Source organism: Hemitrygon akajei, chromosome 20 (assembly GCF_048418815.1).
Source record: "Hemitrygon akajei chromosome 20, sHemAka1.3, whole genome shotgun sequence".
In the NCBI taxonomy this organism is placed as follows: domain Eukaryota; kingdom Metazoa; phylum Chordata; class Chondrichthyes; order Myliobatiformes; family Dasyatidae; genus Hemitrygon; species Hemitrygon akajei.
In genome coordinates, this window is record NC_133143.1 from 27,930,959 (window position 1) to 27,942,117 (window position 11,159).

Here is an 11,159-nt window from a genome sequence, read left to right on the forward strand (position 1 = left end):
TTCGACAGATGTAGTTCACTAGCTCTCACTGATTTTAGAGTATAGAACATATCAGAGATATGTACATCATCATCCTATATAGATACATATAGTTATTGGCATTGGACCACTCAAGTACAAATAAACTTATGAGGATTCATTTCTGACATCAACCCTGCATGATTTTAGTGTGTGAAAAAGCCTTTGGTGATCTCGTGGTTAAGTCAAATGCGTGCTTTTGCTTGGAGACCTTCTATAAACTTTATTCAGGCATCTTGCTGCACTGATGAGAATGTCTCCAACAAAGGAAATTTGATGGATTATCCAGTGTCAATCACTCATATTGTAAAATCTGTCTCTTTGCTCTGTGCCAGTAAGTCTGTCTCATTATTACTGTAAAATGCTAAGTAAACGACCCCCCCCCCCCCATTGACCAACTATATATTGTTGCTGTTTCTTTGTGGGCAAGGGTAATGCCTCATCCTAATGGACTTCTATAATCCTATTACTCTACATGGGCCAAGGTCCCATTTCAGTTATTTGGCAAATTTATTTATTGTGTCTCATTCAAAAGTTATATTTTGGATTGAAAGATCAAATATTCTATACAAAGAATTCCAGTTTTTTAAGGGTTTAGTTGTAATGCAGATCCAATAGTTCATTCATATCTTGGTCCATTTTAACTATCTAATGGAATGTTGTCAGTTCTTCCCTGCGAGCAATTAATCGCACCACTCCAAGGACACTTGTGTCAAAATACTGTTATTGGATTTCAGTTTGACATTCAACACTATTGTCTTACAAACTTTGGTGAACAAACTTGTTCTGCTTGGCCTAAATACACCACTGTGCAACTGGGTGTTGGACTTCCTAACCAACAGACCTCAGATAGTCAGGGTGCACAAGTACTCCTCTCTCTCCATCATCCTCAACAAGGTTGCCCCAGAAGGCTGTGTTCTGAGACCACTGCTGTACGTTCTGCTCACACATGACTGCATGGCCAAACACCTGGGTAATCACATTGTCCAGCTTGCCATTTAACACAATTATTCCCACAGGTCTGATCAAAAAGCTCAAAAACCTGGGATCTGTACCTGGATCCTTGACTTCCTCACTGGAAAACCAGTCTGTGCAGATCGGAAATAATATCTCCATATTGCTGCTAATCAGTACTGGTGCAGCTCAAGGATGTGTGCTTAGCCCACTGCTCTACTCTCTCTTCACCTATGACTGTGCGGCTAGCCATAGCTTAAATGCCATCTATACATTTATTGATGACAGAACTATTGCTGGCAGAATTTCAAATGGTGACAAGAAGGCATACAGGGACAAGATATATCAGCTAGTTGAGTGGTGTCACAGCACCAACCTTGCACTCAATATCAGTAAGACCAAAAAGTTGATTGTAGACTTCAGAAAGGGTAAGACAAGGGAATACACACCAGTCATCATAGAGGGATCTATAGTGGAAAGAGTGAGCAATTTCAAGTTCCTGGGCCCCAACGTACTGATGCAGTTACAAAGAAAGCAGGACAATGGCTATATTTCATTAGGAGTCTGAGGAGATTTGGCAAGTCACCAAAGACCCTTTTAAATTTCTACAGATGTACTGTGGAGAGCATTCTAACTGGCTGCATCACCATCTAGTATGTTGGGGGGGGGGGGGGGTTGTGGGAGAGGCAATCTACAGGATGTTTACTAAAAGTTGTAAACTCATTCAGCTCCATCGTGGGCATTAGCCACCCCAGCATCCAGGACACCTTCAAGCCAGTATCCATTATTAAGGACCCCCATTACTCAGGACTTGCCCTCTTCTCATTGTTACCATCAGGAAGGAGATACAGGAGCCTGAATGCAAACACTCAATGATTCATTGATAGCTTCTTCCCCTCTGCCATCAGATTTCTGAATGAACATTGAACCCATGAGCAATACCTTACTATTTTTTTCTCTTTTTGCACTACTTGTTTAACTTTTTATATACTTCCTGTAGTTTATAGTTATTACTATGTATTGCAACATACTGCTGCTGCATAACAACAAATTTTATAACATATGCCAATGAGATTAAACCTGGTTCTGATTCTAACATGACAGTAGTGGGTTTCTTCACTAACAATCTACAGAGAGGAGGGTGTCAGTAAATAACCTCTTCCACAAAGTCAACTAAACAAAGAAGATGGTTATTGACTTCACGAGAACTCATATCAGTCATATACCCCTCTTTATGATTTCCTGAAAGGAAAATCCTGCCTGACTAACCTACTGCAATTTTTTGAGGAAATTGCAAGCAGGGTAGACAAAGGAGATGCAGTAGATGTGGTGTACTTGGATTTTCAGAAGGTCTTTGACAAGGTGCCACACATGAGGCCACTTAATAAGATAAGAGCCCGTGGAATTACAGGGGTGTTACCAGCATGGGTGGAGCATTGGCTACTCAACAGTAAACAGAGAGTGGGAATAAAGGGATCCTATTCTGGCTGGCTTCCAGTTACCAGTGGAGTTCCACAGGGGTTGGTGGTGGGACCGCTGCTTGTTACAATGTATGTCAGTGATTTGGACTATGAGGATTAATGGATTTGTGGCTAAATTTGCTGATGTTACAAAGATAGGTGGAGGAATGGGTAGTGTTGAGGAAACAGAGAGACTTAGATAGTTTAGGGGAATGGGCAAAAAAGTGGCAAATAAATGGCAAATAAAATACAATGTTGTAAAGTGTATGGTCATGTACTTCGGTGGCAGACTATTATTTAGATGGGGAGAGAATTCAATGCAGAGATACAAAGGGACTTGGGAGTCCTTGTGCAGCATACCCTAAAGGTTAACCTCCAGGTTGAGTCGGTTGTGAAGAAGGCAAATGCAATGTTGGCATTCATTTCTAGAGGTATAGAATATAAGAGCAGGGATGTGATGTTGAGGCTTGATAAGGCACTCATGAGACCACACTTGGAGTATTGTGTGCAGTTTTGCGCTCCTCATTTTAGAAAGGATATAGTGACATTGGAGAGGGTTCAGACAAGATTCACAAGAATGATTCCAGGAATGAAAGGGTTGCCATATGACGAATATCTAGCAGCTCCAAGGCTGTATTTCCTGGAGTTCAGGAGAATGAGGGGAGGTCTCATAAAAACATTCTGAATGTTAAAAGTCCTGAACAGATTAGATATGGCAAAATTATTTCCCATGGTAGGGGATTCTAGAACAAGAAGGCACGACTTCAGGATTGAAGGACATCCTCTTAGAACAGAGATATGGAGAAATTACTTTAGTCAGGGTGGTAAATCCATGGAATTTGTTGCCATGAGTGGCTGTGGCCAAGTCATTGGGTGCAGTTAAGGCAGAGATGGGTAGGTTCTTGATTAGCCAGGGCATCAAAGGGTATGGGGAGAAGGCTGGGGAGTGGGGGTGACTGGAAGAATTGGATCAGCCCATGATTGAATGGCGGAGCAGCCTCGATGGGCCGAATGGCCTACTTCTGCTCCTCTATCTTATGGTCTTATGGCTCAGCAGTGGAAACTATGAGCACTCCTGAGAGTGCACATCTCGCACAAAATCAAGGTCCCAGAACACATCCTACACAATCAAGAAAGCTCACTTTATGAGAAGGCTGAAGAGAGTAGCACTATGCACATCAAGACTCATGAACTTCTACAAATGCACAGTAGAAAGTATGCTAACATTCTGCATGCAGCAGACAAGGTGGTTCTACAGGTAGTCAAACCTGCCCAACACATCACCGGCACCAGCCTATCTGCCATCAAAACCTTATATGAAAAGGTGCCAGTAAAAGTCTGGTATTATCATGAAAGATCCCACCCACCCTGCTCATGGACTGCTTGTCCCACTTCCTTTAGAAAGGAGGTTGTATAGCATCCATGCCAGATTCACTAGACTCAAAACAGTTACTTTTCCCCAAGCAGTACGGCTGATCAACACCTCAACTCACTAATCCACCCCTCCACCACTGTTTTTATCTTCTGTCAAAGTCACCTTGTGCACAGGCACTCTTGTACCTAGCATCATTTCTATGCTGTGAAAACATTTGCTTGTTTAAGTAAACAACAGCAACATGTTGCAATAGGCACTGCTACATGTCTGCAGTGAGCATTTATGTCAGGTTGTGCAATCTATTGCAAGATGGTTTATAGAAAAGAGGGAGCAAGACCACGGTGGGATTTAAACACATGAATAAAGTTTTAAATTTGAAACTATTTTTGTTGGAGTTGTAGATTAACAGTTTACTTCCCTTTTTTTTAACTTTATCCTTTTATTTCCATTTTCTTCTTGTAGAGTTACAGCTGAAGTAAAGCATAATCCTACCAACACAATTGTATGCAAGGCACAAGGGGAATGGAATGGAACCCTTGAATTCACATACAGTAATGGTGAAACAAAAGTGATTGATACAACCAAACTGCCAGTAATAAGAAAAAGAATTCGACCCATCCAAAAGCAAGGATTGTTGGAATCAAGGTCTGTAGAATTAGAACTTCTAAATGTTATTGAATTACATCTAATTTTTCAGATATTAAAATAAAACCTTGTGTTTTTTAAATCTCAGGAGCTTTGTAGATCATCTTAAAACTTTGGAAATTCACTTAATAAATTTCAGTTCAGGTTCATGCTGCAGATATTAATATTTGATACAGCAGGTATGATCTTTGCAGCTACAGTCTAATGCCACAATGCATCCTGAAGCTACGAAAGACTTGAAACAGGAGGGTTACTGCATTGATGAGAGAAGACTGAGTTTTCTCCTAAAAGGCAGGAGGGCCTGGACAGGCTGGTGAAGAACAGTGACTACAGAAGGTGTGCTTATAATGTGAGGTGGCTCAGAGGTCCTATAATGCTATATCCAGTAGGCAAGAGACTGCCAGAGACATCCCATAAGAACATATGCGCAATCATGAATTTTTGCATTTTGTTGGGAAAACTTGCAAAGCAGGTAAATGGCTGATTTGCCTGATCTGATAGGCTGAAGGAAAAATAGATAAAATCTTCTTTCTGGTCTATAGTTTGGATGATCAAAAGATCTGTCCTAAAACCTGTTACACAGGAGTAAATAGTGGCCTGTCAGATATAATAAAGAATGTGACAGCTTGATACATACTGAGGCATGGAAGTATATGGAGTTCTATATGCAGAAGGGATTAATTTAGAAGGCTTTTAATTACTTGGTTAATTAGATCAATGCAACATCATGGGCTGAAGTGCTTGCTCCGGTGCTGTACTGTTACATGATGAGAAAACTGATAATGATCTTGAGCTGCAAGTCATATGTGAGGTTGTAGTTGAGGTTGTTTGCAGGAGATAACTTCTGAATGAAGACAGAAAATGCAGTGTGAATGTTGGCCTACTGAACAGCAGTGATTGGGCAACATGGTTAAAGGAACATGGATGTTCTGTGAGTAAATAAGAACTTATTTCGTGGATCTCAATGATTTAAAACCTCACTTCCAACAAATTCTATGAATTGTACCACTGTTAGTGTCTTTTGGAGGGAATTTATTTCCAGAACAAAATGTAGAGAAGTTTGAAAATCCTACGAATAAACAGATAAGTTGCCGATGGGCATTATGACACTCAAATATATACATGATAAAACTGATACTTCAACATATTGTTTACATTTTAGTACCTTTGAATGAATTTCAAACAGGCAGGTAGCTGGGTGACTGTCTAGAGAGGGGAGTTGGCTTGCAGTGCAGAGAATCCCTATGACCGTTCCCCTAGATACTACACATATATACTGCTTTGGATACTGTTGAGGAGTGGGGGTGGAGATGACCTCTTGGGGAAAGCCACAGTGTGACCATATCTCTGGCTCTGTGGCTCAGAACGGAGGTGGGAGTGGGGGGACACGGGAAGACAGGTTGTGCAGTAGTGATAGGGGATTCAGTATTTAAAGGAATAGACAAGAGTTCCTGTGGATGTGAACCTGGATGATATGCTGTCTTCCAAATGCCAGCACCAGAGACATCTTGGATCAGATCCACAGCATTCTAAAGAGGGAGGGTAAGCAGCCAGAGGTTGTCGTACGTATTGGTACATATTGGTACCAATGACATAGGTGGTAAAGCAGATGACATCCTGAAGAGAAAATATAGAGAACTAATTAGAAAGCTGAAAAGCAGGACCTCCAGTATGGTAATCCGCCTTGCCACTCGCCAGTGAAGGTAAGAATAGGATAATTTGGTAGATGATTGTGTGGTTGAGGAATTGGTGCAATGGGCAGTGTTTCAGATTTCTGGATCTTAGGGATCCATTCTGGTGAAGGTACGACCTGCACAAAATGAAGGGGTTACACTTAAACTTGAGGGGGACCAATATCCTGCAGGCAGGTTTGCTGGAGCTGTTTAAACTAACTGGAGTGATAGGGCAGAGGATGAGGCAGTTGTATAAATTACATGCAGCTTGTAGTTTATGAGGAAGGATAGGTTGTTAATAGGGCAAAATTGCAGTCAGTGGGATGGGTTAAAGTACATCTTTAAACTAAATAGTAGGGGGTAGATTTAAAAGTGAGGATAAAGAAAAAGGGAAAAAGAGTGCAGGAGAGCTTACAAGCGTCTCCAGAATAAATAAAATGACAGTAGGTTTAGAAATAGATAAGAATTTAAATTCCTGAAACACAGGAGCAAAATTGAAAAGGCTGCTGAATACAGGACTAAAGGTGTTACATTTGAATGCACACAGTAGATCATTGTATAGCGGTTAGAAATTGGCAGGTACGACATTGTGGGCATCATTGAGTCGTGGCTGAAGGAAAATCACAGACGGGAGCTTAACACCCAAGGATACACATTGTATCGAAAAGACAGGCAGAGGGGATGGGGTAGCTCTGATGGTAAAAAAGAGGTGATATCAGATGAAAAGATGTAGCATCATCATGAGTAGAGTTTAAAAAAAACTACAAGGGTATAAAGACCCTTATGGGAATTATATTCAAGCCTCTGAACAGAGGCCAAATTACAATGGGAGATAGAAAAGGCACTAGACCAAAGGGCAATGTTATGATGGTTATGAGGGATTTCAATATGCAGGTAAATTGGGAAAATCAGGTGGGTGCTGGATCCCAGTGGATAGAATTTGTAGAATGCCTATAAGATAGCTTTTTAGAGTAGCATGTGGTTGAGCCTGGGGTGGGTGCGCGGGGTAAAGGAAATTCTGGATTCAATGTTGTGTATTAAATCAGATTTGATTAGGGGAGCTTAAAGAAAAAGAACGTAATATGATAGAATTCCCCCTTTAGTTTGAGAGAGAAGAGCTAAAATCAGATATCTTGGTATTGCAGTGGAGTAAAGGGAATTACAAATGCTTGAGATGAGCTGGCCAAAGCTGACTGGAAGGGGACATTAGCACGGATGACAGAACAGCAAATGGCTGGAGTTTCTGGAGGCAATTCAGAAACTCCTGCCAATTGATGTACTGCCTTCATCCTTGATGGTGTCTCCTTCCCATCGACTTTGGCCAGTTCATCAGTCTTTAGGATAGATACATTCTAAAGAAGTAGTTGTAATCTAAAGGAAGGATGAGGCAACCGTGGCTAATAAGGGAAGTCAAAGACAGCATAAAATCGAGAGGGCAAAAAACATAGCAAAAGTAAGAGAGAAGCTAGAGGATTGGGAACTCCCAATGACAGTCTCAAGACTGCAAAAGGAAGAGGGGTGGACTTGGACCTCATCATGTAAAAACCCAGGGCTACAGAAATGCCAACAGAAGCTGCAAAGGCCTCATCCCTGGGAGAGGAAGGATCAAGATGGGTTACACCAGGGAACAACTTGAAAATCTGGCTCAGGACAGAGTGTACTGTCAAGCTGTTGTTGGCAGCCTATGCCCCAGTAGGGAGGATGGTCTTAAATATGTAAGTAGAGGATTGGGAAGATTTCAGAAAACCAACAGAAGGCAACTAAAAAAAATGGAGAGAAAAGATGAAATATGAGGGCAAGCTAGCCAATAATATAAAAGAATACCAGAAGTTTTTGCAGATATATAAAAAGAGAGGCAAGAGTGGATATTAGAAAATGATGCTGGAGAGGTAGTAAAGGGAGATGAAGAAATGGCAAATAAACTCTAAGCATTTTGTGTCAGTCTTCGCAGTGGAAGAGACCAGTAGTATGCCAGAAATTTGAGTGTGTCAGGAATAGCAGTGTGTGTAGTCACTATTAAGGAAGTGGTGCTTGGAAAGCTGAAAGGTTTAAAGGTATATAAGTCACCTGGACCAGATGACCTACAATCCAGGGTTCTGAAAAAGGTAGCTGAACAACTGTGGAGTCATTAGCAGTGATCTTTCAAGGAACATGAGATTCTGGAACGGTTCCTGAGGACTGGAAAATTGCAAATATCACTGCACTGTTTAAGAAGGGAGGGAGGCAAAAGACAGGAAATATCCGGATCAGTCAGGGCATCAAAGGATATGACGAGAGGGCAGGTGTATGGGGTTGACTAGGATCTGGGATCAGCCATGATGGAATGGTGGAGCAGACTTGATGGACTGAATGGCCTAATTCTGCTCCTTTGTCTTATGTTCTTATTGGCGAGTTAGCGTGACTTCACTGCTTGGGAAGATGTTGGAGTTCATTATTAAGGATGAGGTTTCAGGGTACCTGGAGGCACATGATGAAATAGGCTAAAGTCAGCATGGTTTCCCTGAGGGGATATCTTGCATGACAAATCTGTTGGAATTATTTGAAGAAATATTACATAGGATAGACAAAGAGTCAGTTGATGTTGTTTATTTGGATTTTCAGAAGGCCTTTGACAGGGTGCTCCACATGAGGCTCCTAAAGAAGTTAAGAGCCCATGATATTTACAGAAAACATACAAGCATGGATACAAGATTGGCTGACTGGTAGGAGGCAGAGAGTGGGAATAAAGGGGGTCTTCTCTGGTTGGCAACTGATGACTAGTGGTGTTTCACAGGTGTCAGTGTTGGACCACTTCTTTGGGAATGATTTGGACGGAATTGATGGCTTTGTGGATGACACAAAGATACGTGGAGGGACAGGTAGTGTTGAGAAAGCAGTGAATTGGCAGAAAGACTTGGACAGATTAGGGGAATGGGTAAAGAAGTGACAGATGGAATACTGTGTAAGGAAGTGAATGGTTGTGTGCTTTGGTAGAAGGAATGCAGACTGCTGTATTTTCTAAATGGGAAACAAATTCAGAAATTAGAGGTGCAAAGGGACTTGGGAGTCCTCATGCAGGATTCCCTAAAGGTTAATTTGCAGGTTGAGTTGGTGGTAAGGAAGGCAAAAGCAATGTAAGCATTCATTTTGAGAGAACATAGAATATACTAGAACAGCAAGGATGTAATGCTGAGGCTTCATGTGCGTCAGACCACACATGGAGTACTGTGAGCAGTTTTGTCCCCTTTTTTCTAAGAAAGAATGTGCAAGCATTGGGGAGAATCCAGAGGACATTCACAAGAATGATCCCAGAAATGAAGGGGTTAATGTACTGTGGAGTTTAGAATGATGAAACCTATCAAATACTGAAAGGGCTAGATATAGTACAGAGAAAGAAGATGCTCCTTATAGTGGGATACCACAGAATACAAGAATGTCTCTTTAGAATAGAAATGAAGAATTTCTTTAGCAAAGTGGTGAATCTGTGGAATCCATTGCCACATACGGCTATGGAGGTCAAGTCATTGGGTATATTTAAAGAAGAGGTTGATGGGTTCTTGATTAGTAAGTGTGGCCAAAGGATTCGGTGGGGGGGGGGGGGGGAGGCAGGAGAATAGGGTTGTAAGGAATAATAAATTATCATGATGGAATGATGGAGGAACTCGACAGGCTGAATGGCCTAATTCTGCTACTATGTCTTATGGAGGTTTATTATAAATATTTCTAATCACCTCTGTCTATTAGAAAAAGTGCCTCATTATGATCAATGAGACTGTCTTACATTAATAATACTTTATTTAAAACATATTTCTATTTTTCATGTCAGTTAAAACAGATTTTGTTTTAAAATGTTTTGGATATTCTTGACTTTTAAGGCATCTCTGGGAACTAGTGACCAATGCACTGAAAGTGGGCGATATAGATGCAGCAACAGAGAACAAGCACCTTCTGGAAGAGCGGCAGAGAACTGAGGAGAGACTGAGAGCATCAACAAACACTACCTGGAAACCAAAGTATTTCATTAAAGAGGTAATTACCATCCCTGCAATTAATGTTATGAGTAAAAATCAAAATCATGCCTGTCATATTCGAAGTAATTTGTAAAACCTTCCAAATTCTATATTTGATTTTGATGAAATAATGCTTGAAAATGTGGGAGCTCTAACAGTATGCATTAGAACTTTGTACTTATAGTTATTTACAGAATTTTGCTGAGATCTTTATATTAAAAGCTTTCAAAAAGCACATTTTAGGGGGATCTGAGAAAGAGTTTTAGTCTTAATGCCTGGATCATTCAAGGCACAGTCACTATTAAAGGAGTAAATACAGGAGAGGATATAGAAAAGGACATGGGTAGAGTAATGCATAGTTCTTCCATGAATGTAGGTTGCAAGAAGTTGATAGAATTGTTGCCTTCAGATCAGAAAATTCAAGTTTACTGCAGATAGAATGAACTGGAGTAGAGCAAATTATTTTTAAGAGATTAAAGGATGAAGCCATTAAGAGATTTTAGCACGTCTACGTGATCTTTCTCTTCTTTTGATTTTTGAGTTTCAAAAGCCATTTTGATACATGTTAAACTCTAAAGGACCACATTAGAATTCGGTTACCAGAATAAAATTTGGAATATTGCTGTTTACTTAATGCAGCTGTATGGTGTTTTTCAAATTTGTTCTCAGATATGAACTAAATTAAAATATTAAAGGGCACCAGAGATGCTGTTAGGTCATGCTTGACTCACTGTCAACTAAACCATGACAACTTTCGCTTTGTTAAACAGACAGGAACTTGCTTATCTAAAGCACATATCTGTCTGTAAGACCATCAATTCCTTCACCCCGCCCTTTCTCTTGATGTTGCAACCTCTCATTCAGAATGCAATTCTTATCAAATAATGCCACCATTGGTTCCTCCTTGTACCCAGACGTATATAACACAGCTTACACGTAATTTATAATTTCATTGAGGACAGCCTCATTTCCATTCTGGGAACAGTTAAATTGAGAATTGTTTCCTCCTTGATGGTGGTTTACAATGGCCATCAGCAAAACATTA

The 11,159-nt window shown here is 40.6% G+C and overlaps 1 protein-coding gene across 4 annotated transcripts in view; it reads left to right on the top strand.

The window, feature by feature from the left end:
• Positions 1-11,159, top strand: part of LOC140713675 (oxysterol-binding protein-related protein 10-like) — a 178,876-nt gene that overhangs the window by 142,231 nt on the left and 25,486 nt on the right. For all 4 annotated transcript variants that reach the window (XR_012095704.1, XR_012095705.1, XM_073024054.1 and 1 more), the window contains 2 exons: positions 4,270-4,452; positions 9,980-10,133. Coding sequence is in view for 2 of the 4 variants with exons in the window: in XM_073024054.1 (XP_072880155.1) it covers positions 4,270-4,452; positions 9,980-10,133 (337 nt within the window). In the remaining 2 variants the exon portion in view is untranslated. The remainder of the gene's footprint in view (positions 1-4,269; positions 4,453-9,979; positions 10,134-11,159) is intronic.